Consider the following 26,077-nt stretch of genomic DNA (forward strand, 5'->3'; position numbering starts at 1 on the left):
TCGTGGCAGTTTACAAAATGTAACCTTATACAAATACATATACACTGAGATAGGCTTAGCTGATCCTTCACATGACCTTGGAGAGTAAGGAAACTATATCCCATGATATACTATTGAGACTGTGGGTATGTTTACCTTGATGGGTACAGGCTAGGAGGAGGTGAGACATTTGGAGGGCAAACCAAGAACCAGTGCCTAGGGAGGTGTCTGTAGTTCATACACGGCATTTCTTTCTTTGTCTTTTTAGTTTTTTAGGCCCGCACCTATGGCATGTGGGGGTTCCCGAGGCTAGGGGTCGAATTGGAGCTGGAGCCTCTGGCCAATGCCACAGCCACAGCAACGCTAGATCCGAGCCACGTCTGCGACCTACACCACAGCTCACGGCAGCGCCTGATTCTTAACTCACTGAATGAGGCCAGGGATGGAACCTGCATCCTCCTGTATGCTAGTCAGTTTCGTTTTCGCTGAACACAATGGGAACTCCTCTTTCTTTCTTTCTTTTTTTTTGGCATGTGGAAATTCCAAGGCCAGGGACTGAACCCAAGCCACAGCAGTGACAACACCAGATCCTTAACCGCTAGGTCACCAGGGAATGCCCATGTACTGTATTTTTCAAGTCAAAGCAGGCCAAGTGTAGCTAGACCTATGTGGAGGAGGTGGCGAGTTTGCTTGTTCCTGGAACATGAAAGGAAGAGACATGTATTAGGGAGAGATTGTTCTGCCCAGCTCTCTAGCTGTCTTAATTGTGAGAGTCCAGGATTCTAGGAATTGCATGTGATTAACTCAACAGGTAGAAAATGGTAATCCTGTGAGTCCTAGACATCTGCCATCTCTCCTCACCTTTCCCTCCCTGGTGCTGGGATGGCCGAACCTTCATAATAAGATTAGCACAGCAGGAATGTCATTTTCCTGGGACTGGAGCAGCCGGTCTGGTCTGCCTGCAGCCTTCTGACTTGCATTCCACATATGCTTCTTGCCACTGTTGGTCCGGCTGTGCTAGACTGGGAGAGGGAAGGGCTGATGCCAAGGCAGGGGGTGGAGGGAAGTGTGGGCTCTGGCAGGAGGAGAAAAGAGCACATAGAATGGACCCTGCAGGTGGGCTGATGGCTCTCTGTTGGGGCAGGGAATGCTAAGTTGAAAGGAAATGGCACTGCAGACACCTGCCTGGGGGTCCACAGAGGGAAGAGCTTCTGCAGATTTGACCATTTAATGAGTCTTGGTTTTCAGTGGCAATGAGACAGAACTGCATGCTGAGAATTTGAAAGCACAATCCTGAGATGCAGTCCTTGAATCGAGTCATCCATTATTCATTCATTAATTCATTGAGTACCAAACACGTGCTAGGCTTGGGGAGGGAGTGAAATGGAAGATTTCTGGGGCTGTAGTTAAATGTCGTGGTTTGGCCTTGGGCCACCCATGAAATCCTTCTGAGCCTCTTTCCTCGTCTGTAAAATGGGGTTATGAGAGGCTGCCCTGTCCCCCTCACAGAGTTATTTTGAGGCTAGAATGAGGCCAGGCATGTGGCCCTGCAGCAGTCCTTTCTTTAGTGGGTGTGGGAGAAGAGAGGCCATGATAAATAGTTGATTTTCATTGTACGTCCACATCTCCAAAAAGGGAACTACAGGCCAATTTACGAGGTCATGATTCTCCGGTCTTAATGAAGATTGAGCCTTTATCTTTCTGGCAGGCTGGGAGAAATGGAAGTCTGGAGCCAGACAGCTGAGATGCAAACCTGGCTCCACCAACTGGCAGTTCTGTGATGCTGGGAGAGTGAAAACACAGATCATGCCTGCCACTGCTCAGACCATTTTCGTGGGCATTGGGCGAGAGTATGTGTGATGCCTTCAGACAGGGACTGGCTTATAGAAAGTTATCTCTTCCTGACCAAGAAGCTGCATAATCGTATGCTCTTCTGATCAGTATTCTTTCAATCTTTTTCATCACTATGTAGAGGACAGAGGCAGTGCAATTAGGGAAAATGGCAGCTCCGTCTCTGCCTGTCCCACAGAGGAATTCAAAAGGCTCTTATTTAACTCTGAAAAGGCATTCATTGCAAGCATCTGGATGGCACCCCTTAAGGCATTCTGGAGAGTAGAATTATCTCCACCTCCTTAAATTTCTAAGGATGGCAACAAAAAACACCTGTCAGACAACCCTTTGCTTTGGCTCTGCCAGTGCATCAGTACCAGTTTTCTGGTTTTCACTCATTTGTTGGTGGGGCCAGCCTTGGGCCAAGCACATCCTCAAGTTAGTTGATACATACTTTTGCTTTTCCCTGTGTATGAGGGGTGTCCCATCACCAGGAGCTGACTGGGCTCATCATCTGGAGAGAGTACAGAGATCATGAATCAGGGGTCCACCTGCCAGTCCCAGCCTACCCACTTTTGCTTGTGTGCCTTTGGGCAAGTCTCATGATCTTCCTAAGCCTTGGGTTTTAATACTTCTAAAATGGGAATACTTCTCTCTCTTCTGCCTCCCCACCCTTCAGGACATGGCTGTGAATCAAAGAAAATGACAGAGGAGCTTTGTGGCTGCAGAATCCTGTGGCAATGTGAAAGATTGTTATTCCAGAACAACCCTAACTTTAAGGAAAAGAATCAGAGTGAGTGGCATTTTGTGTGTGCGAGCCAGCAGGCTGGGAGTAGATTTTTCAGGGACTTTGGAAATCTCTCAACTGCTGCCTGACCTTGCTGGCCTGTGTACCAGTGCAGTCTGCCTCTACTGCTTTCCTCTTTATAATACTCTCATTTATCTATGCAGTCGCCCTCAAATCCTCATGGAATTTACGAATTTTGTGTGTTTCCATCAGAGGCAACACATTCACGGTGAAATTGATAGCCAACTGCAGGGGTCCAATGTCTGTAGCTGAACAGAAATAAACATGAATGCTAAAAGCTCCCCTTCTCTGAAATGATTCAAAGGGATGGGGAAGTAGAGACAGAGACAGAGACAGAAGAGTGGGGGTGTAGGAGAGAAAGTAGAGAGAGACCCTCTGCTAATATGTTTTAGAGGATGAAGAAAATAGAATTTTATGGACAGAAAACAATGTGCTGCCTGATTGTTTCCTTAACACCAAGCCTTTCTCAGAGAACTTTCCTCTGTCTGTGAGTTAACCATCACAGCATAGCCCAGAAGACAGGTCAGCAGGAAGACTTTCTCTGCCCCGACAGCAGAGAAGAAAATGGAAGCTGACACAAGCCAGGATGGTGACCCTGATGCCTCAGTACCTGCAAACGGGTTTGCACAGGACAAATCAGAATTCAGTCAAACCAGTCTGGAACCAACAGCTACCACAGAAACAATTACTGACTCTTTTTCGTCTTTTTTTTTTTTTTTTTTTTTTTTAAGGGTCATACCCATGGCATATGGAGGGTCCCAGGCTAGGGATCTAATCAGAGCTGTAGCTGCTAACCTGCACCACAGTCACAACCACACCAGATCTGAGCCTCGTCTGTGATCTACATCACAGCTCATGGCAATGCTGGATCCTTAACCCACTGAGCGAGCCTAGGGATTGAACCCAAGTCCTCATGGATACTAGTCAGGTTTGCAACCATTGAGCCACAGTGGGAACTCTCCAATTATTGACTTTCTTAATTCGTTATTATATGGTTTCCAGCTGGTCACTGATTGATGAATCAGAATTCCTTTGGTTGTTAGAGATGAAACTATAACTCAAAGTAGCTTAGGCAAAAGAAGCTGTTGATGAGCTCCGAATCAGGGGTAGCCTCTGGAACAGCTGGGTCCAGGGGCTCAGAGAACCTCAGGACCCCTTCCCTCCAGCCTGCATCTTGGTTTGGGTGAATTGGCTTTGTTCTCTCCTACCGCAGGAGTCTGAAGCTCTACGATTCAGAAGAGAACCTTGGATAGTTTTAGCCTGGACTCCCAAATATAATGCTTTGCATTCAAAGTCCAGATTAAAAAATCCCAGGGAAGGATTCTAATTGGCCAGACCTGGGTTATGAGATGCTGTCTAGCCCCATCATTGTGGCTGGGGCAGAAACGGATTATAACTGCCTGGGACAGGGACTTGGGGAGGGCAGGGTCCTAAGACTGGCAGCACAAGCAGGGCCACAGGATTTCAAGGTAACAGGAGCAGTTCCCCAAGGGAAGGGATGCCAGGCTGCCAAATCCAGGGATGCTGACTCTCAGTATCATGCTAGTTTCTTTCTATTGGTTTTCCAATGTCTGAGAAGTAAGTTTTTAATATCATTGCTAAATGGTTTCTAAAGAGTTCATTAGGCTGATTACTCAATTAAATTAAATTCACAGCTTCTTTTTTTTTTTTTTCCTTCCTAAATGTGTTTGTGCGTGAAAACAGGATCTCTGGGTCACAACCTATGTTGGGGGAAAGAAAAGCCAAAATGATATTTTTATGATCATATTTTCAAGGCAAGATGAAGTAACAGATAATGAGCTATTTTGTTTAAAAATCTAGATAATTAAAGGTTTTTTTTTTCATATATCATTTTCTCCTCCTGGAATTGTTTAGATAACTGCTGAATTTTTCCACTTCAAACTCCACGTCCATCCAACCTCAGGCTTTTATGCTGAATAACCAGTTTCTGCTCTCTTCGTAACTGCTTTTTTAGATAAGTACATGAAAACAAGGGTTTCCTCAATGTGAAATATGACACTTGCCTTCAGTAGCCTTTAATTTTCCATTCAGAGTCCCTTGCCTACCTCCCTGTGCCTATCCTGTCCTTCAAGTGCCTCTTTGCTCTTTGTATCAATAGCTACCTACCATCAAAAAAAAAAAAAAAAAAAAAAAAAAAAACACCTTGTAACAGACATTTAAACACAGTTTGACTTTGCTAGATATTTTTTGCCTAGCACTTTGCAAGAGCACTTACAAAGAAACAGAACGTTGTGGAATAAAAGGGCTTGTCCTGGATCAGGAATCCTGAGAACACCAAGAAAACGTTGTTTGGTTGGGGAAAATTTTATCAAAATCCTCAGGTCCCACTGTCTAGGCATTGGCCTGCTTTATTTAGATTTGAGGCTAGTCTTGCTTATCATTTTAGCTGCCTCATCCCAAAACAAACAAAAAATCACCCCCACCTTCCCCAGATCATGGTCCAGTTTATCCAGATATGCTTGACTAGCACTACCTACAGGGTTAGAAAAAAAAGCCAGACATCAAGTTACAGAATTAATTTGAGTGTAAGAAGATCTCTTTGCTGCATGAAAAATACCCTGGACTTGGAACCGGGAGAGCTACTACTAGCCAGTCTTGTTTTAACCAGGAACTTAGGGGACCCTGAGCAAGTCACTTTCTCTCTAGGGCCTCGAGTTCACTTATTTATAAAAATATAATTGGATAAAATAATGATAAGATGATTTCTAAGCTCCCTACCTACTCTTATGAACTGTCCTACATCTCATTCATTGATGTAAAATATTCCTCTGATGGAAATGCACGTCTCTCTCCCCAAGGACATGTGAATGTGAAATCAGACAGTGTGTGTAAAATGCCCATCCTGGAGCAGATGTTCTACAAATCACCACTAACGATGGTACCACATGGGTTCCTGCATCTGGGGGTTTGTGGGCTGATTTTGTGTCCAGTTTTCTTTGTTGATAATACCAGTCATACTGTGATAGTAGTCCAAACACACACACATAGAATCCTTACCTACATCCAAAGACCCGCTGCCATGTGATACACATAAGATGCTATTGCCAACATTTCCCGTGGGTGGAAAACCATGCAGTCCTTCAGGAATTGAGGAGAACGCTTTGTTAGAGCAGGAATGGTGAACATATGGCAAAGCAGCTGTCCTTCCTCATCTTGCGTTCATGTGTTGATTTATGAATCCATCATGGTTCCCATTTACTGAGCATAGGCTGGGCCCAGAACCATCCTTATCTCAGAGTCTTTGGTGGTCTGATCCCTTCCCTCTTGGTGTCACTGGCTTATTCTCCAGTGACTCCTTGCAGAGTCAAGCCAAGTGCCACCCCTGGGGGCGGTCTGTCTCCTTCCAGTTCTATCCTTCTCTGTCATGAGGATGCATGGCTTCTTATGATCTTCCAGTGATCTGTTCCTGTGTCATAGGAATTCCAGGTGGCGAAAGCTGTATTTCTACCTCTGGGTCTCAAATGGAGATGGTCATTGGGCCTCACAGGCTTCCTGCCTGAAGATTTAGTGAGGGGGTGGCGTGAAGTGCCAGCATAGAGAAGATGCCTACAATATGCTTCTTGCTAAACTCTGTACCTGAGTAAATTTCTTTCTTAGGACATAAAACTTCAATTCCATTTTTTGATGAATTACGCAGCAGTGCCGTAGGTCCAGCGCAGCCGTCTCTTTGATTTCTTACCTTGGCCGTGTGGTCCAGCTGCATCGGCCCTTGCCCTTTCCCCAAACAGGCCCTGCCTACTCCTGCCTCTGTGCACCACCCCCCTTTGTCTTTTTAGGGCCGCACCTGAAGGATATGGAAGTTCCCAGGCTAGGGGGTCAATCGGAGCTGTAGCTGTTGGCCTATACCACAGCCACTCAGGATCTGAGCCGTGTCTGTGAGCTACACAACAGCTCATGGCAATGCAGGATCCCACTGAGTGAGCCCAGGGATTGGACTCGACTCTTTCTGTTGGGTTCGTTACCACTGAGCCATGATGGGAACTTTTTTTTTTTTCTGTCTCCATGGCTTGTTCTGTTTCCCCTTCTGTGACGATCTTCTCTTTCATCTCTGGCTGTGTGAGGCCTGCAAACCCTCAAGGCAGCACACACTTGTCATCACCTCCTTCCCTGATTTTCCTAGTCAGGGTGATCTCTGCCAACTTGGGACACCAGAGAGCCTTTCAGCCCCACCTCTCCCGTTCATCAGGTCATTCAGCAAATGCTGCCTGAGGATCTCTTATGCACCAAGCATGGTGCTGAGGCAGACGAGATCTCTGGCCTTGAGAATGCATCATCTAGCTGGAGGAGGTGGACTTCGGAGTTCCTTTTGCAGAGGCTGGACATGGGGTAAAGGGGGGCCTGTGGAAGGCTGGACCCAGACACTTTGCCTTTATTCCCATCTACTGTTGATCTGTGTCTCACTACTTGTGTTTATGAGTCTTTTTGTTCCTTCCTATAAACTCTCCAAGAGACAGGACGATCTCTTATTTGCCTACATATTCCCCATGACATCTAACTGTGGACCGGGGTGCTGGGTGCTTATGCTTTTTAAAAGGAAGAAGTATATTCTGGGATTAAAAATGAAGCCATTCGGGTCTATTTGGAGTGGATAGGGCTCAACGGTAGGCCTCTCAGCTGGTTCTGGCTGCAGTCACTTGCAAAAATAGACTGGAGGAGCCTCAGCCACTTGAGCAGGCAGAGCTCTCTGCTGCCTCCTGAGCCACAGCTGTCAGCTCTGCCTGGATGCCTGATAGAGTCCCCATCCTTGGCTTCTCTGCCCTGTCTCGATTTATGCTGTGGGCCAAACTCTTCCAGCCTCAGCCTTCTCCCCTACACGTGGTTTCTTGTCTAAATTCATGTAACTGTTCATCTTCTCTGCTGGCTCCCCTGGTTTAGAATCCTTACTCTTTTTCTGTTCAGCCTTGTCTTGCCATCATTTGCATCCCCACATGCCGTTGAGGTGCTATAATGATTATAAGACAGGATTTCTCAACCTCAGAGCTATTGACATTTTGGTCTGGAAAATTCTTTATTGTGGGAGATTTCCCTGTATATTGTCAGCATACCGAGGCTTCTACCCACTAAATTCCAGTCATGCCCTTTACCTCTAATTATGGCAACAAAACACATCTCCAGACATTGCCACATGCCCCCCGGGGACACAAAATAGCATCTGCTTGGGAACCACAGATGTAAGACTGCAATCGGGATCTTAGAGATCCATTAGATAAATCCCTCTTCCCTTGTTTCCCTGAGGTCACTGAGGCCCAGAGTAAGGGAATGAGTTGCCCAAGATCACACCACAAACTGGCAGTGGGGGAGGCAGTAGGCTTCCTGTCTTTTATTATTCCAGTGCTTTTTCTAAGCATGGTGAAATCGCCCTTGGAGACGGGCAAGTAAAGTGAAAAGGCAGTGAGTTTGGAGAGAGACAACCTGGGATTAGAATCTAGGTCAAGTCATCAGTTAGCTGCATGACCTTGGGTTCTGAACCCCTCTGAGCTTTCACTTCCTCCCATGTAGAAAAGGGGTGATAAATCCCCACTGCACAGAATTGTTTTGAGGACTAAATGAGATGTTTGCGAAGCTCTAAAATCTTATTCTGGTATGCAGCTAGTGATGAGCAAATGCTGGTACCCTTGTCCCTTGTATGCAGCACTATAAAAATGGCAAGCATACCACTGAAGCAAAGTTAGAATTGTTACCCAGAGGACTTGTGCATGGAAGATGAGGCTGATAGGCAGTGCTTTCCAGTGGACAATGTTTAAAATGCAGGTGGTGGGATTTGGTGTCTATGATGGAAACAGCCAAGTAGTTTTCCAGTTTGGAAAATCACTGGCTGTTTTGAAAGCTGACTCATTTAACAGAGATTTCCCCATCCCCCTTTCCTGAAGATGCTCCTCTGATGATTATGTCTTATCTCTAACTCCTGCATCTCCCTTCTCCCAGCATAATGTTGTTGTTTAAAACATGTCGAAAGGTAGAAGAGTATGTGGAACCCAAGCTGGGGACTGCATCTTTGCCTCCTTGCCTTCTCTTTTATCAGATGGACATAATGATATTTTCTTCCCTGGTGCCTTGGAGATTTGGCTATCCGGTAACCTGGGTTCTGGTATGAATCTGGCCACTGACAAATAATCCTAATACAGTGCTTTGAAATTTTCACAGTTTTCATGAGCATTTTCTTTATCCCCAGGTTGGCCTAATTGTAGTGGTTCTCAATCCTGGCTGTACATTTTAATTACCTGAGAGTTCAGAACAAACCAGCCACAATAAAACAATGATGGCCATATGTGCACACAGACAAATTGTACTTAGAGATGCATCTTGGGCAGTAGTGATTTTGGTTGAAGTTCCCTACATGACTCCAGTGTGCAGTTAGGGCCAAGAGTCACTGCTTGTGTTGACACCAGAGGGCCCATTTTTTTTTTTTTTTTTTTTTGGCTAGGAAAATGAGGTTCAGGTAGTTAATCTTCCTGTCCAAGATTGTAAAGGCAGGGGGAGGTGAATCCTGATCTCATCTACTGGCCTTTCCAGTTGAGCACACTGCTCTTCTATTCATGATGTGATCTGGAAACTTCAAGACAGAAAACGTCTTTGAAAATTACAAAGCATTATGTTATATTAGGATTGTTTGTCACTGGCCAGACACACACCAGAACCCAGGTTATCAGATGGCATGTCCATGGTCCCAAGGGAGAAAATGCCATTCTAGTCGTCTGATAAGAGAGAAGAAAGTGGCTTCTTACTCAAGAGCCTCAGTTTTCTTATCTGTAGAGTGGGATAGGAGTGGACCTCCGAAGACCTTCTTTCCTAGAGGGGACATTAGCATGTGGTAAAGAAGGAACTTGCCATCTTGTCTCTTACTGAGGGTAAGTTGACTTTGGACACTGTTTTAGTGATATTCATGCCTATTTGTATAGGACCTTGTCAATTCTCTCTTGATATATATCACAGTATTACTCATCAGATACCCTGAACAGAGCTGTAAAAAAGATGCAAGATAAAGTCAGAAAAATTAAAAGATGTATATTTCACTTTCATGCTAGTGGTATCTCCTTGACAGTGTTAGATTCCTGGGGAGTCTTCCACAAGGATACTTTGACTGCTGGGAATGCCTTCTTTAGCTGAGCCTAAGTCCATTGCCCTTAACTCCCAGAACTGATCCTGGTCTTGTCCACGTAGAAAGCTAATTCCACTTCCCTGGACAGCTGCAAGGCTCCTTCTCCAGGCTGAACCAACTGTTCTGCAAGGGGACCTGCTTTTCCGTCCGCTTCCCAACCTGCTGCTGTTCTGTAGCCTGGATCTATTTTAAAGGGGCCCAAAGTGACTCTTTCAACCCTTCTCCTTTCAGACTAATCCTGTCTGGATTAGTGATCTCTCATGCCCCAGGAGGATAGAAGGATAGATTGGCTTTCCCAAAGGTATGACAGGTGTAACTTGAACCATTCCATTTTCAGTTACTTTGGTATCACAGGAAGACAGAGAACTGTTGGCCTGTGGTTTTCCAGACCATCATGTATCATGACCTGGTTAACCATGAGATGGGCAATGTAAAGCTTATGGATTTGGGCAGACTCAGTTCAAATCTCAGTTCTGTCACTTACGAGACTGTGGGAGGTTGTGATACATCTAAATTTGAGATGCTTCACCTGTAATGTCTTATTTTAGAGGGCCATTGTCATGAATAGAAGATATGGAGTCTGCTTAACCTAGTAAGTGCCCCATGCATGGTGACCTGTGCCCTCATAGGCATTATGGTCATTATGCCAACTACTTGATTGCAAGGTGACAGAGATCAGTCTTTCCCGTGTGGCAGCTGGGGCTAAGGGCTTCTTCATTGAAAAGAACCCCAAATGCCGGAGGCTACTGCAGGTGGGTCTGAACAGTGACTGGATCTTCACACAAGTCTGCTAGCTTCTCTCCCTCCCTTCCCCCAAAGCCTCTAAGCCATAGTAGCTGCTGCCTGAAATGCCGCTTTTATTTTAGACCTCTGATCCCTGCAATATGCAGAATTCTTTGGGAAAGAAAGCACTTGATGCTGTTCTTAATCATGAGTATTTAAGGGTCAACATGTGTCCTGTTACAGAAAGCCGATCTTGTTTGAGTGAAAAAATAGCTTTCAGGCAAGAAAGAGGGTCACGTGGTCTGAGGGCCAAGATTGTGTATAAGACTGGTCTGGATTTGGTTTTGGTTGCGACTCTGCACATCACAAATGTACCTGGACTCCACCTTGTGGGACGTCTGGAACACATTCCGTGTGAGCCCTCAGGACCGTGACCTGGTCCTTAACCACAAGTCGAGCACTGCTCCTTGCGCAGTTGGAACCATGGCCCTTGAAAACCATTCCTTCTGTTGTTACCTTATTTGGATAAATAACTCCCAATGATCTAGTCCAGCTGAAATGACTTGTTTGAGAGCTGTTAGTGAGTCAGGAGTATTGGTCACCATTAAAAAAAATGTACTGAACTTAGGCTTAGGAATAAGGAAATACCATCGTTTAGAGCTCTGGCTTTAGAAATGGCACAACAATGGAATGGACAAATATGAAAAGTAGATAATGGATCCACAGTGATTTAATTCTTGGTGATATTTTCATTTTATGCAAATACCAAAAGAAAAAAAAAATCCTGACTGTTTGAAAGAAAAACAGGAACCAAAAAAAATATTTAGTGTTTGATCAAGCAAAAATCCTTTCACACATCTGCCAAGAGAGTTAAAACAAATATAGATGTTAAATAAAAGGCCCAGGTACCAAAGAGCAAAATTTAATGAAAGCCAGAACTGTTAAGTAATGGATTCCTGTTGAGAAAAATGTCAATCTCTTCCAGAGTTTTCCCATTGCTCTATTTTTAAGAAAAGTGTAATAAAAATACATAATACAAGTTAACTTTTTTCTTACTTTTGTTTTCCCCATCACCCCTCCATTGATGAAAAACATTGTCTTGCTGGAGTCTTGGACCCCCACATAGCATAGCCCCTCATTTCTAGCATAGGTGGTCTCTCCCTATTAGATCATGTTTCTGGTGTGCTCAGTGGCTGGAGAGGCATCTTACCAAGCCAAAGGTAAAAGGTCTTTGAAGCATGTTGATGGTAAAGGGTTATTTCCAACTCCTCCGAAATGCAGACCCCCTAATGGTGGGTCATGTCAGATTCTGCAGTGGTAGGCTAAGGGTTGAGAAGAATCTGGTAGGAGGGTAAGGGGTAAGGACATCAACTGACAGTAACAAAAAGTGAAAATCCACCTTGAGGGTCCTGCTTCATGCACCATACCCCCACTGACACGTGAGAGACTGAACAGCAACTTGAGGTGAAAGGGCAAAGAGTTTGATTTTGGGATGGTTCTTTGCTGTGGCTGACAGTAGGAGGATGGAAGAGACATAGAGATGATGCGTATCCACGGAGAGAGTCCACAGATGAAGCCAGTCACGTTGCACCTACTTGTACGTAGGCTCCAAAACCTTTAGTTGGTCAATTGCTAATGATGTCCTCTAGTAGAGAAGATTGTAGGGGGTAAGGGGACAAGCCAGAATATGGTTATCAATAAAAGCTGAGAACACATGGCACTCACTGAATCATGCACCTAAGGAGAGTGGCTGCTGGAGAGCTGGAAGCCAATTGCACCAAGAATGAGAGCTGGGATCTCCAGGAAAGCAATGTGCCAGGACCAGCTGCCTCCCACCCCCCAACACCCAACCAAAGTTGTAGTCAGTCTGGGCTTCTCTCCATGAACGCTGTCACTTCTCCAATCTTGTTTTAGTTCAGCTTTGTAGTCCCAAACATGGGCCTATTGACTCTGATCACTGGAATACAGTATCTTCATTCTGTCTTTGTCAGGGGGAAGGTTGGCTTCCTTGGGTTAGAAGGATGTTAAGTTTCCTCAAAGTTATCACCTCAGTCCGTCTCCCTATCATCCTTCAAATCATTCACCCTTGGGCATTTTACTTTCTAAAGATGACAAAATGTTATCTGGCCACCTATGAAAAGGATACCTTTATAGGACATAGAAACTCGAGTTCTCCAGGTCAGCAAAACCGTAAGCTTCACCTTTGGTCTCTCAGTCATAGAACAGGGCACACCATTGAAGGTTCCACAGTTTATAGGCTTCAATGAAGCTTCTTTTCCCAAAGTTCTTCCATCAACTTTCTTTTGCATTTAGCTTGCATGACAGCCCCCCCCCACCGCCCCCACATCAGAAGCTCTGAAGAGAGTTTACTCTACTGTGGGGTTTCTGCTCAGAAGTCAAGCAAATGAAAAGTGTGAACCAGGGGTTCTCTCTGGCTCTGAGCTATTCCCAAGGCTCTACTTGGTTCAAGAAGCCAGTTGCCCTTCAGCCACCAGAATGCTTCTGGGCTTGAACATAGCAGCAGGACACACTTCTCAGGATTGAGGTTGACTCTGTGAAGAAGCATATGATTCCACCTAAGGCCTACAGAGATAGCTGTTACACATTAAAGGAAGCTTTATCAGAGCCTCTGGAATTTCACGAGTCCTCCTCTGACTGCACACCTGCCTTTGTTGACCCTCTCCGCCACCCTTGTCCTGCATGACTTCACATGTGTTCTCCATCAGTGCTGAGGCAGGGCCCTGTCTGAGGAGGGCAGCCCACTCCTCCAACAACTTCCAACTCCATCCGTGGCTTGGGGCCGAGGTGGGGAGGGGGATTTGGAGAGCTCCCATGATGAATTAGTTTGAAGATTGCTTTTTCCCTTTCGCTTGCTTGTAAGGTAGAACAGATCTTGAATCTCCAATCTGAAAACCAAAGAAGGATGGGTAGGGAGTTGGGAGTAAGAAGTAAAGAGAAGGAGGGGCCTAACGGAACTTGAAAACCATGGATATTAGTAAGAAAAAAATACTGCACACACAAAGACACATTAACAACCGAATTAAAAGAAAATAGTACAGTTTCCTCGTTAGTGTTCTAGTGACTCCGTGTTCAGAGACACAGGCTCTATTTGACAGGGTTATGCTCCCCTTATTGCAATACAGTGTTACTTGTCATCTCACTTAGCAGATGGAAAAGGGCAAAATAACATCAAAAAAGGAAAAAGGGGCTGCAAAATGGTTTCTCAATTCTTCAGGAAAATCAGTTGAATCATCCTCCCTGTGGTCATGGTGGTTGGTGGTGGTTGCGTTTCATTTTGTTGTTTTTGGCACTGAAGGGTTGGGATGGAACTGGGGGAGCCTGAGCATACTCCCCAGGGGCCTTGGTTCTGCTCCATTACAATCCAGTGGCTCCCAAGGGCATCCCTGTACTGTGGCTCATGCAGGGAATGGATTGCATGGACTTGGGGAAGTCATGGCTGACGACCCGGCCGTTTTCTCCACTACCACCACCGCTGGCTCCTGCCCCGCTGTTTCGGGGGAGCGTTGATGTCCGTATGGCTTCGTTGATGGATTGCTGTGGGATCAAACAGAAACCCTTTTCAGGAGGACCGGGGGTTCTTCCCCAAGTCCTTGGCAATGATTGGCAAGGAGAATGAGTCAACACTGGACAACGCCCCAACTCTCCTCCCACATCCAACTTTTCTCCTAAGCTATAATGCTAGTCTTGACTTCCCATGCACCCACAAAATTGTCAGGTGGCTCTGAACAAGTCTGGTCCCTTCTCTGGACCTCATATTCTCTCAGTTTAATCAGGTGTACTGGACTGGGTGAGCTCCTAAGATCCTTTCTGGTTCTTACACTCTGTGATTTCTACAGATAGAATAGTTCCATGGTAGTGTTGATGATGCTATAAGTGTAGTAACATGACCAAGGAGAACTGGAAATGGGCTTTAGGAAACCTGAATTTTAGTTCTGGTTCTGACATCAGCTAGTTGTGTGACCTTGTGCACATCTCCTTATCTCTCTGGATCTTTTAAATATCCGTGTTTGCCAAAATGTAATGGTCTATGCACCCACTGACTTTTATTAGCAAAAAGGGTGCTATACTATATGAAAATGATTTAAAATATTAAAAAATTGAGAGTGTATCATTGTTGGGTGAAAATTTAAAACTACCTCTGATATGCTTCTGGGAAAATGATATCCTGCCTCTAACAGTATGTGTTAAGGGAATGTAGGACTTGCTTGAATAACACAATAGGCAAAATGTAATTGGAAAAAAGCATGCGCTAAAGAAAAATGAGAATGAATTCCAAAGATCATTATCTGTGTATCCTCTGCTTCCTATCGGCATATAGTATAACCTGTACTTCTAGACTGACACGTCAGATCAGTGCTACTAAGCTGTGAGTTCTAGATGGTTGGAACTCTGGATGTGAAAAGAACTTCATTGTTCATCCCAGGATGAGATGGGCTAGATCGAATATTCAGGACCCCAATCTGTAATTGAAAGCATATCTTAAAGACCAGAGAAGCTGTAGTCTTCTGAGTTCCTTTGGAGAAAGAAACTTCATGATATGGAATCTAAACCCTCTTCCTGTCACTTCCAACTTCCCATGAAAATATACCCATTGAAACTTTGAGGTAGGGCTTCGTTTCTTGGTGGGAATCACTGCAAAGAAGAATTGTCTATGAGTTGAGAGGTTTCTTTCTCTAGGATAAACCTACCCATCCTTCAAGGCTCATTTTGTCCTTATTTCCTTGCAATTGTCTTTGGCTGCCCTAGCAAGTGCTGGTCCCCCTCACCCAGTCCCCGCACATTGCACATCTGCTGCAATAATTCTGCTTCAGGTATGTAACTTGTCTTAAGAATGATAACTGCCTGAAGGAGGGCAAGGGCCATGTCCTCTCAATTCTTAGCTACCTCTCAGAGTGTCCAGGATGTCATTAGAGGATCAGTAGATAAACTTGGCATGATTCTAGTGAAGGGAGAAGTCAGTCAACCTACCAAGGCTGGACAGACATAAACAGGGCAGTTTTGACCCAACTGTTATTCTTTCTGCTATATTATGCTGGGGGATTGGCTGAGTTCTAGCAATTCTGATAATGTTTTAAAATAGTCTTTCTTAAAAAAAAAAAAAAAAGGCTGTGATTCAGACAGATTTGGCCCATAGGATCCTCCAGCCACATTGGTTCTGTCTCCACATTGGTTCAACCCCCCTGGATGTGACTTATTTTACACTCTGCCTGGTTGTCCTACACTGAAGAAATGTGACAGGATTGCATTCTTCTAAGTCAAGGCCAAATAAACACCACTGTGATGCTCTGGGCTTGGGGGTAGGGGTGAAAATAAAAGATGAGGAATTCATGGTTACTTGTTCTCACTTTAAAAATGCTGAAAAGAAATTAACTTTTTATTTGTGTGTCTGGGCAGTATGGAATCTTCTATAGATCAGCTTGGAATGTTTATCTCCTGTGATTTTTCTCTGCGACACCCCTATAATTAAAAAAAAAAGTTCACATAGATCACCTTGGACTTAGTTTCTCAAAAAGGTCTCACATATGTTCATAATATTCCAAGTTGGTGGTATTTGCCAAATTTATCTTATAGGAGAAGTCTGATGGCCTAATCAGTATTGGTACCTATCAAAGTCTGAGATAACTTAGTCAGGCATGTAGCTAAATCCCTCCAAGTTTATGGCAATCAGAAGTGGTTTTCAAGGAAGCTGAGAGAATCTCAGGTCAATGACTCCATACCCCCATTGATGGTGGGTCTTACCTGCTTACTGGCTTTTCCCCCTAGGCTCAGGTGTCTCAGAAGAAGAGATGAATAGAGTCAAAACTTTGGAATGGAAGCATTGCTAAAAATGACTATTTCACTAGTTCTCAAACTTGGCCCCCCATTGTTATCCTATGGGAAGTTTTAGGGTGAAAAAACCACTGAGAGCTGAGACCTATCTCAGGGATGTTGACTTAATAGGTGTAGTGTGTGGCCTGGAGTTTTGAAAACTCTGCAAATGATCCTAATACGCAAGCGTGGAAGAAACACACTGATCTAGGTTGATTTCACTTCATAGAGAAACTGAGGATTTAGCCCTGACTTGCTTGAAGTTAGTTATCTGTGACCTCCTAGCAAAGCTGATGACCTTCTGACTGTGGTGCCTTCTCCCCCCAGTAGCTAAATTGTCATAAGCCAATGTCACTTCTCTCCTTGCCTCTGGGAACTGTGGTTCTCCCTTGTCCATCCCTGACATACCAGCCATTCTTCAAGTTCATCCTTATATGTTGTTGCCTTTGAAATGATACTCAAGTGCTTTAGAAACTCATTCCTTGAATAGTGATTATATCCTAACTTCCCAGTAACATGCTTTTCTAAGCAGAGTCTACCCACCCTCTGCCTGCCCTCAAACACCCTAATAAGAGGTTGGTCCTTGGTAATGACCTCATCCTGGCACCTGTTCTGAGAGCCAGAGTGACCTCCTACCATGGAGGATGCACCCCTGCCTTACCATGTCTCTCAGCTGCTCATTAATTCCAGGGACATGTGCAAAGCCCGACCGCTGGCCGTGGTTTCAACACAGCCCGTGTTAGCACAGCCATGGCAATGATGCAAAGTCAGCGGCTCTCCAGGGAAGGGGGGTGGCTGGGGATTATTTTCCTTTGGGAGAAAGGTGGTGAATAATAAAGACCCTGGCTGTCCTTAATATAAGTTGAGGGCTCAGGTTCCTGTCTGTTTTCCCAGGCAGAGGGGAGGGACGGGGGATCTGGGACTTCATTCAATTTGGAGTACGTTTTGGGTTTTATACTATTGCTACTGGGTGACAGTTCAGTTATACTCAGATGCTGTGGTTGCCTCAAGTCCCTCTCTTGAGTCCTCGGCTCGCCCCTGCTCTCCTTCTCCATGACCCCCTTCTCATATCCGGGCAAGAGTTCTGGCTTTTGGGTCTGCAGTACTTGTGCATCTTTTGGAGGTAACTGTCTTTCCCTGGTTAATTCTTTTCAAGTTTCAAGTCTGTTAAGCATCCCTCTCTCAGAGAAGCCTCCCTGGAATACTACTCAGCCATAAAAAACAACAAAATAATGCCATTTGCAGCAACATGGATGGAACTAGAGACTCTCATACTAAGTGAATTAAGTCAGAAAGGGAAAGCCAAATTCCGTATGGTATCACTTATATCTGGAATCTAATATACAGCACAAATGAACCTTTCCACAGAAAAGACTCATGGACTTGGAGAACAGAATTGTGATTGTCAAGGGGGAGGGGGAGGGAGTGGGATGGACTGGGAATCTGGGGTTAATAAATACAAATTATTGCAGTTGGAGTGGATGAGCAATGAGATCCTGCTGTACAGCACAGGGAACTATATCCAGGCACTTGCTATGGAGCATGATGGAGGATAATGTGAGAAAAAGAATGTATATGTATTAAAAAAAGAAAAACTACTTAATTTATGCAGACCCCAATTTCTTCATCTCTAGAATGGTAAGCACAACACACTCTAGGGTTAATGAAAATGTATATAAAGAGGGCTTTGAACATTCAAGTTACTATAAAGATTTCTTTTATTCCATCCCTTTCTTCTCTGTTCCTTCTTCTTTTCTTTCTCTTTTCTGCCCCCTCTTACTTCCCTCTGTCTCTTTTCCATGAAAAGTTGAGATGGGTTCCTTAACAATTGTTGAGAAATAGGAAGCTTGATTGTGAACTAGGTTTAGGGGCTCAAGGCCTTAACAGCTGGCCACACACCATGATTAAGAAAAGAAGCAAGAGGAAAGGTTCTTGCAAAAGGCCCTGGACACCATCAGTGTGGTTCTCCATGTGAAGTTGGAGGCTGCACCTTTGAAAAGAGCTAGTCTGCCTCTGGAGAAGGCCAAGTACAGAATAAGGAGAACTGCACAGCTGGCAAGTCTGAGAGGTGAGCAGAACATGTTCCATTTATCTCCTTTTAGTTGAGAGAGGAGCTGAGGGAGCTTTGAAATATCAGGGGTAGGTTGATTAAAAAACACCATACAGGAATCTTTTCTGCAGGTGAAAGACTAAAAACCCTACTAAGAGCCACGATGAGTTGGGCAGAAGCCATGCCAACCAATGGCATGATTCCAAGAACTCTTGGTGTTGGATCCTGAGAAATTCAACATCTTCTTTGGAAAGGAAAGGGTGAGAATATTTCCATGAAATTATGGCATGACTCAGTGGTATCTTATAAGAATTCTTGTTTTGTTTTCTTTTGTTTTGCTTTTTAGGGCTGCACCTGTGACATATGGAAGTTCCCAGGCTAGGAGTCAAATTGGAGCTAGAGCTGCTGGCCTATGCCACATCCACAGCAACACCAGATCTGAGACACATTTGTGACCTACACCACAGCTCATGGCAACCCCGGATCCTTAACCCACTGAAAGAGGCCAAGGATCAAACCTGCATCCTCATGGATACCAGTTGAGCTGGTTACTGCTGTACCACATGGGAACTCCCAGGATTCTTGTTTTTACCTGAATGTTGTAATTCGGGTAACTGACCTTCACTTTGGTGGTGAAGGTCAACATTGTTCAGGGTATAAGAAGGTCTTAGTTTTCAGCCACCCTGGTACCACCACTTGATACTGACTATGATTAGTGGGACATGGTTATCTCATAAGGACAGCTAGAATTGCAGATTCCCTGCTTTGTGGATGCCTGGTCTCTTATGAGTACAGAGCGATAGGACCAAAAGCACTTTGGGGGATATTGTGTGTGCTTCCAGGCTGGGTGGTTCTGATGGTTGTGTTTGCTTAACCCAACGGCAGCTCCTCCCTATGCCTCATCTTGTTCTCCAACAGATTTTTTTCTGGATCCAATTCCACATTAATTTTACTAATACCTACTCTATGTAGTGGGGGGGGATATCCAAAGAGAAATAAGACACAGCTTCTTACCTTAAGGATCTCACAATCTCTATAGCTTAAAAAACCCTAGGACATCTAAGTAGCAGCAGTAAAAGGAAAGTCTTAAGGAGACTGTAGCTAGCCAATTATGTGAATATTATTATAAATTCTAGTTATTATTTATTGAGGGATTATTATGGCCCAAGACTTTTGCCAAGCCCTTTAAATCTATTTTTTTTTCATATAAGTGTTACAGCAATTTTATGATGTAATACTACTAGCCCCATTTTACAGAAAAGGAGGATCATCCAATTTTTTTTTTTTTTTTTTTTTTTGCCACCTTGTGGCATATGGAGTTCCCAGGCCAGGGATCAGGTCCAAATGGCAGTTGCAACGTATACTGCTGCTGTGGCAACACTGGATCCTTAACCCACTGTGCTGGGCTGGGAATTGATCCTTGTCCCAGCCTTCCAGAGATTCAGCCTATCCCGCTGCACCACAGCAGGAACTCCAGAAAGGAGGATAAGAAAGCTATTGAAACTTGTCCAGGATGACACAATTAACACATGGAGTAGGCAGGTTATGTGGTCAGACATCCAGTGTTCAGAGCCTTGCATTAAACCACTGTCCTGCCCTGTGTTCTAGGGGAGCTCCTGTGACGTGTACTGAGCCAATCCTGGGACCCTTATTAGGGTTGTGGCCCATGAGGAAGGTTTAGGGGGTTGTAAAATTGTGCTCACCCAGTTTTTCTCCTGTTCCCCTATTGCCATTGGAGTAACATTTACTTTGGAGGGTTAGATGGGAGAGTCTTTAGGCTTATGTTTTGGATGGATAGGCAGAGAAAGCTTTGCTTAAATTCTAGGAGACCTTGTGTGTCCAGCCAAGCTCCTTGGAGGTTTATACTGGATTTGGGATCTGAGGCTCATGCTTTTGCTGTGCTTTGCCCTTTTTGGAAAGACCTAAATTTGGATGAGGTGGTCAAGGGTAGGATTGAGGCCAAATACCATCACACTGCCATGCCTTATTTATTCCTTCTTACAATATCTTAGGAAGTTGCCTTTTAAATGGGTCCTATGGGAGAGGGGTTGGCCCGCATTGAGGCACATGGCTAGAAAACATGAGGTGGGTGGCTGGAGTGTGGAGCATGTATGGAGAGCAGATTGCCTGAGAAAGGAGAGTAGGCTGGAGCCATGGTGTAGAAATGCTGAATGCCAGGATGGAAGGCCCTCGTGCCCCAACTCCCACTCCCTGTGTACAGAACTGTACAGAGTTTCCAAACAGGGGAAGCAAATATCTAGCTACACCTTCTCCAAGAGGGACCTGGAGGAATATGCAGGGCTGATGCCTAAGGCAAGGAGGGGGTTGGCAGGCTGTGGTTGTGATCCAGCAGTGTATATGCTGAGCCTAGGAACAACTGCAGGTTGAAAAAAAGGGCTTCTTAGAGCACATTCCAGGAGAGCAAACCCTACAAATGAATCTTAGTCTAGTCAAGCCAAGATAACAGCCTAGGGTACATTGCTCAGAAGGACTATGCTTTTTTCCACTCCTATTGGTTTGAATCCTACTTGTCCCTCCTCTTAGTTTCTAGTTCTTCCTGGAAGCCCTATTTTCTCCCCTCTCTATATCCCTATAGGATGTCCTATCTATGCCACAGTTAGGATAATTTTTCCGGATCACTCTTTGTTAGAAAGGCATCTTGGTCCTCTCTACCTCCTCAGGATGTCTCGCTTATAATGTGGCGTGAATAACACTTCCTTCCATCAATGTTTTCTTATTGAAGCTAAATGATGAAATGTGAGGGGCCTTGAAGTAATCCAAACTCCCTCCGGATGTTTGAATCTATATCCTTGTCAAGAGTTCTTCAGCCTTTACATGCGTACCTCCCTTGATGGGGTGCCTGCTACTTACTGGGATAGTCCATCCCATTTGGGGGCAGCTCTGAAAGAAAAGTAGATCTCACTTCCTTTGTTAACATCTGTTCTCCTTGGCTTTTACACATTAGTTCTTGTGTTATACTTTGGGACCCTACAGACCTCATCTGTTTTCTTTCTCCCCTGAACGGTCTTCACGCTTGTACAGATAGCTCTCATATCTTCCGTAATGCTTCTCTTTCCAGTTAGTTGCCTTCAGCTGTGTTTGATACGGTTTGGGGTCATCTAATTAATCTGCTTACCATTCTCTGGGCATGATCCTCTTTGCCAACGTCCATCTGATAATATGATGGCTAAGAATTCACCAAGCATGGCAAGATCATCCACTTTGCAGAGGGAGGATCCCCCCTCTGCTGTCTTGGGCGCTACACTTCAGTTAATGCCACCCCAGGTAGAATCTACCTTTATAGCATCACCCTGGCCTCACACTGTCTTGACTGCCCACTTAAACCTCTGACTTTTAATCTTACCCCTCACCTCTGGCTCATTCATTTGTTTTCTCAGGCCTAATGTTTGTCCTGGCACATTCCGTCTTCCTTCCTTTCTTACACTTCCCTCTTTCCCCGTCACCTTCCTCAAATCAGCTTTCCATCGGTCATCACCCCCTGCCTTGAGCTGACCTCAACCTCCTATCACTCCCCACCCTTTCCAGCAAAGGGACTCCCAGCAAATCCCGCTGGGTCACAGAACAGGTTAGGAAAGAGGCCTGGGAAGACGATGCCACCTTCATCCGCTTGGATTCGCTACGTGACTTGTAGCAGAACTCGATTAAGGCAACCAGCATGGCTAGTCCAAGTCCTCCAATCAGGATGTAGAACACGCCAGCCACATTGCTGAGGCTCAGAGCGCTTGTCTTGTCCTGGGGAGAGGAGGAGGGAAAGCAGGGGGAGGGGGAGAGAGTAAAGTGAGCCAAGGAGCTAGAGAGCATCCAAGAAACAGCATTTTATCACACATACACTCAACCCAGCACCCTCTTTAACACTCGTAATTGTTGAAAACGCTTTGTATTTATGGACAGTGTGTTAAAAAAAATCCCCAGGAAAAAAATGTATATGTGTGCATGTGTGTGTGCATGTGTGTGACAATTTTCCAAGCATCCCGGATTATATTTAATTTATAAATAGATTTGCCCTCCTCCCCAGTGCCTATTCTAGGGTGGGAGATGCCACAGAAGTCAGAGCAGCTTCTGCCAAGATCTGCACCCTTGAGCTTACCCCATTCTTTCAGAAAATTGTATCCCTTCCTTTTCAGCTCAGTTCCTGCCCTCCTTTCCCCTCTGTTGCTCAGCAACGCATTGGTTTTCCTTATTGTTTGTGTCTCTGAATGTTTTTCTGAGAGTTGGTACTTAACATGAACTTTCCCCTAGATGTGCATTTGATTTCAATTTAATAAGACAGTTATTGTACATATAATAAAGATCAACCAGTGTATACCTTTAACTTACTGCGCTGAGTCCCAACTGAGGGGAGAAAGAAAACTGGGGGGCTTGGAATAGAAAAAAGGCACTGAGATAGAAAAATGGCTCTATTAAATCCTAATAATTATGCTTAATTGGAGTCATTTTTCTGGTGAAGGTGCTTGCTGAAAAACACTGTAGGCAGACTGAGATGGCTGAATTTAGAAATCCTGCGGTGAAAGATCTTGCACTGGTTTCGGATAAATGGGATCATAGGGCAGGGCGCTTAATTTCCAGGGACCTGAGGACGAGGGTTCATGCCCAGTAGGAGGTGGATAGAGCTCATTTCGTGGAGCCTGAGAAGGGTCAGCGGTGGGTGAGCCCATCCCTGAGTTCTGTTACCTCCAATGGGGTTCACAAGTCGGGGACTGAGGGACAACATCTTCCCACGTGGTGAGAATGACCAAACAAAACCAGTGGTTGTGGGGAGAGGTAATGGCTCAGGGAGGGGGGAACTGCTCAGTTAAATCCTTGACACAGGCCAGAAAGCGTCTTTAAATCTTGGAAGAACACCCATCCCCAGATGTCACAGTAATGCGGAACACCTTTGCTTATATTGTTTGCTCAGGTGCTCGTTGCATTAATACAAAGTGCATGCCTCATCTGGCACAGGCAGACTCCATGGGATAACCCTTTTACATCTCTCCACACATCTTTTGTCCGGTGGGGATGCTGGCAAGCCACACAAAAGGTGAGCTCTCATGCCCCAGGGACTCCCCTGACATCTGCTTCTTAGTAGCTGTCTATGTAGCAACGGGGCAGGCACTGACCAAGTCAGTGGCCTTGGCCCTGGTTCTACCTGGTGCATTGTACACAATTCAGCAGGGCTGAGCAGCTGGCAATAGCAACGTCCCTTTCCTCCTCAGAGGCAGCCTTGGCCAGCCGAGCTGTAGGCTTATTTAAAGCATACCCCTTGGGTGGCTCCCTGTATTGCTAAAGCAGATGGTTCTTGAATATGGGCTCTACTTGGTAAGGCATAGTCTGGCTTTGGAAGCAGTGGAAATGATTATTCAAAGGGCTAGAATTTCTCCTGCTCTGGTATAGCAGCCTGATAAGGGAAATGTGCAGCAATGAGTTTGGTGATTGATTCAAGAGTTGGCTCAACAAGTCAACTCCCACTTGGCCTGATATTTCAGAATGTTCAAAGTGTCTCCCTGTGTGTTGGTCAGGAGTTCTGCCTTTCTGCTTCTGGAGAGTAAGTCTCTTAGAGTTCTTGGAGGACTTACAGTTTGTAGACATCCCTATAAAACTCTGTGGGTAGGCCTTGGGGTGCGGTGGGGGGGCATGTTAATGTAGCATTGGCTCACACCTTAGAAAAGGTGCTGACAGTGACGCTGAGAGAGAGGGGATGGGGAGCACGCCTTGGGGGTGGCGCTAGACAAGATGGCCCAGAGGAAAGGGTTGAGTCCTGCTGACATCACAAGCTGATCAGCTGTTCAGTAGCTGAAGTGCCTCTTTTCTCTTTGGTTACCAAGGCTGTTTCTGTCTCCATAGTTTTTTCAAGTTCACCCTGGTTATGAATTGTTTTCAAGGATAAAGAAGTGGTGGAAATCTTGTCAAAAAAGCCTAAGAGGCCATCTGCCTCCCTGATGGTAGAAGGTGGAGTGTCCTCTGCTGGTAAATCTTGGAAGGAGGATGGGTCTGATCTTCATGTGTGGTGGGGGTAGGAGGCATAGTCTATGTATCTGCAGGAGGAAGAAGGCCCAGTGCAGAGCATTTGATGATGTCTGGAGGTGGAGAGCACCCCTCACTTTTGAAGGAGCTCTCTGGTCCATGGGGATGGCAGTGTACGTCAGTGTGGGGACGTGTCCCATACAAACAAGGAGGGCGGCCAGATGGTATGGGCACTGCTACTTCTTCCAGGACACAGTGCTACTCATCCTTACTTATGTTGACACAATTGTGGGAAGACCTCTGGAATCAAGGGGGCAGCTGGGCCCTATGACCCCTGTTGTCAGAAAGCAAACTTAGATTGAGGCACTGCTGCGCAAGTTTGGCCTCCTTTCACAGGGTTTACAATGAAGGGCTGATGTTTATGTCTTCCTTGACCACATAGTTGAGGAGTTGACATTTAGGCAGGCCTTCATAATTTCCCTTATGTGTGCAATTGACTTTTTTTTTTTCTTTTTTTGTTTTTGTTTTTTTGTTTTTGTTTTTTTTTTTTGTTTTTTTTGCTTTTTAGGGCTATACCTGCAGCATGTGGAAGTTTCCAGGCTAGGGGTTGAATCAGAGCTATAGCTGCCGGCCTACACCACAGCCACAGCAACATGGGATCTGAGCCCTGTCTGTGACCTACACCATAGCTCATAGCTGGATCCTTAACCCACTGATCGAGGCCAGGGACTGAACCCACATCCTCATGGATATTAGTCTGGTTCATTAACCACTGAGCCAGGAAGGGAACTCCCTGCCATTGGCTCTTTAATAGCCCCACATTTAGCTCTTTCAAAGGAGGCCCAAGGCCACCGTCTCCTGTTGAGTTGTCCTTATTGACTATGTTCAACTCACTCTGATGAAATACGATGGCATACCCTGGGGCAGGAACAAAAATTCCTTTTATTTAAGGACCGGAGCTCTGATTCCTCCATATCTAGGTAAGGGGACTTTCTTAGGCGTTTGTGTACTAACAGCCATGCTTGACCAGGGAGGGGAAAAGGCAGGATCTGAGTCTTCTGAGCACCCCTCTGGGAGACCCCACTCTCCTCCCCTCCCTAGCAGCTGCCTGCCCCCAAGCCAGACAGCTTGGGGGTGGGAGTGAAAAACTCACAACTTGTCTTCTGCCAGGAGTGGGGAAAGAGAGTGGCAGTATTGAGAAGAATGACAGGCAAAAAGAAAAACAAAAATTCTTCGTTCAGCATCATTGGGCTTGTTGTTATGGTGACAAAGCCCCCTTTCATCTGTTCCCTTAACCTGTTATCTTGATTTGCCACCCTTATCATGTGCAAGAAAGATGTTTTTCTTCTTCTTTTGTATATTTCTTTGCTCCTCCCACATAATGGGGGACTGTCCCTAACTCCATCTGTGTTTCTGAGCCAATATCCCTTCCAAGAAGGCGGGGCTGGCTTGAATCTTTGTGAGGAGGGTTGAGCCAGGTCTGAGGCAGAGAGATTTGGCACTTTCTAATGGCTGCTGTAGAAAGTTCTAAGGAGAAGCCAAGTCCTTTGGCCTTAAGAGCAGTCCTTCCCATGGAGACCAGTGCTGCCCATCATGTGAGGTCTGCTGAATCTGGACCAAACTTCAGGTGTCTCCGGATACTTTCATTCCTTCTTCCTGGTATGAGAGTTTGAACTCCTACAAAGTAAAGGCTGCAGCTTTCGCTCTTCTCTGCCTTCCACAGATTTACTGGTGTGTGTACAAGTGGGGTTTTAGGGGCTGCCTGCAAGCCTTC

The 26,077-nt window shown here is 45.2% G+C and overlaps 1 protein-coding gene across 2 annotated transcripts in view; it reads right to left on the bottom strand.

The window, feature by feature from the left end:
• Window positions 11,363–26,077, bottom strand: part of GRIA1 (glutamate ionotropic receptor AMPA type subunit 1) — a 321,581-nt gene continuing 306,866 nt past the window's right edge. For both annotated transcript variants that reach the window (XM_021077008.1, XM_021077009.1), the window contains exons 15-16: window positions 21,958–22,092; window positions 11,363–14,036 (exon numbers count right to left, since the gene is read on the bottom strand). In XM_021077008.1, coding sequence (XP_020932667.1) covers window positions 13,836–14,036; window positions 21,958–22,092 — 336 coding nt within the window. In that variant the 3' untranslated portion in view covers window positions 11,363–13,835. The remainder of the gene's footprint in view (window positions 14,037–21,957; window positions 22,093–26,077) is intronic.

This window comes from Sus scrofa, chromosome 16 (genome assembly GCF_000003025.6).
Source record: "Sus scrofa isolate TJ Tabasco breed Duroc chromosome 16, Sscrofa11.1, whole genome shotgun sequence".
Classification (NCBI taxonomy): domain Eukaryota; kingdom Metazoa; phylum Chordata; class Mammalia; order Artiodactyla; family Suidae; genus Sus; species Sus scrofa.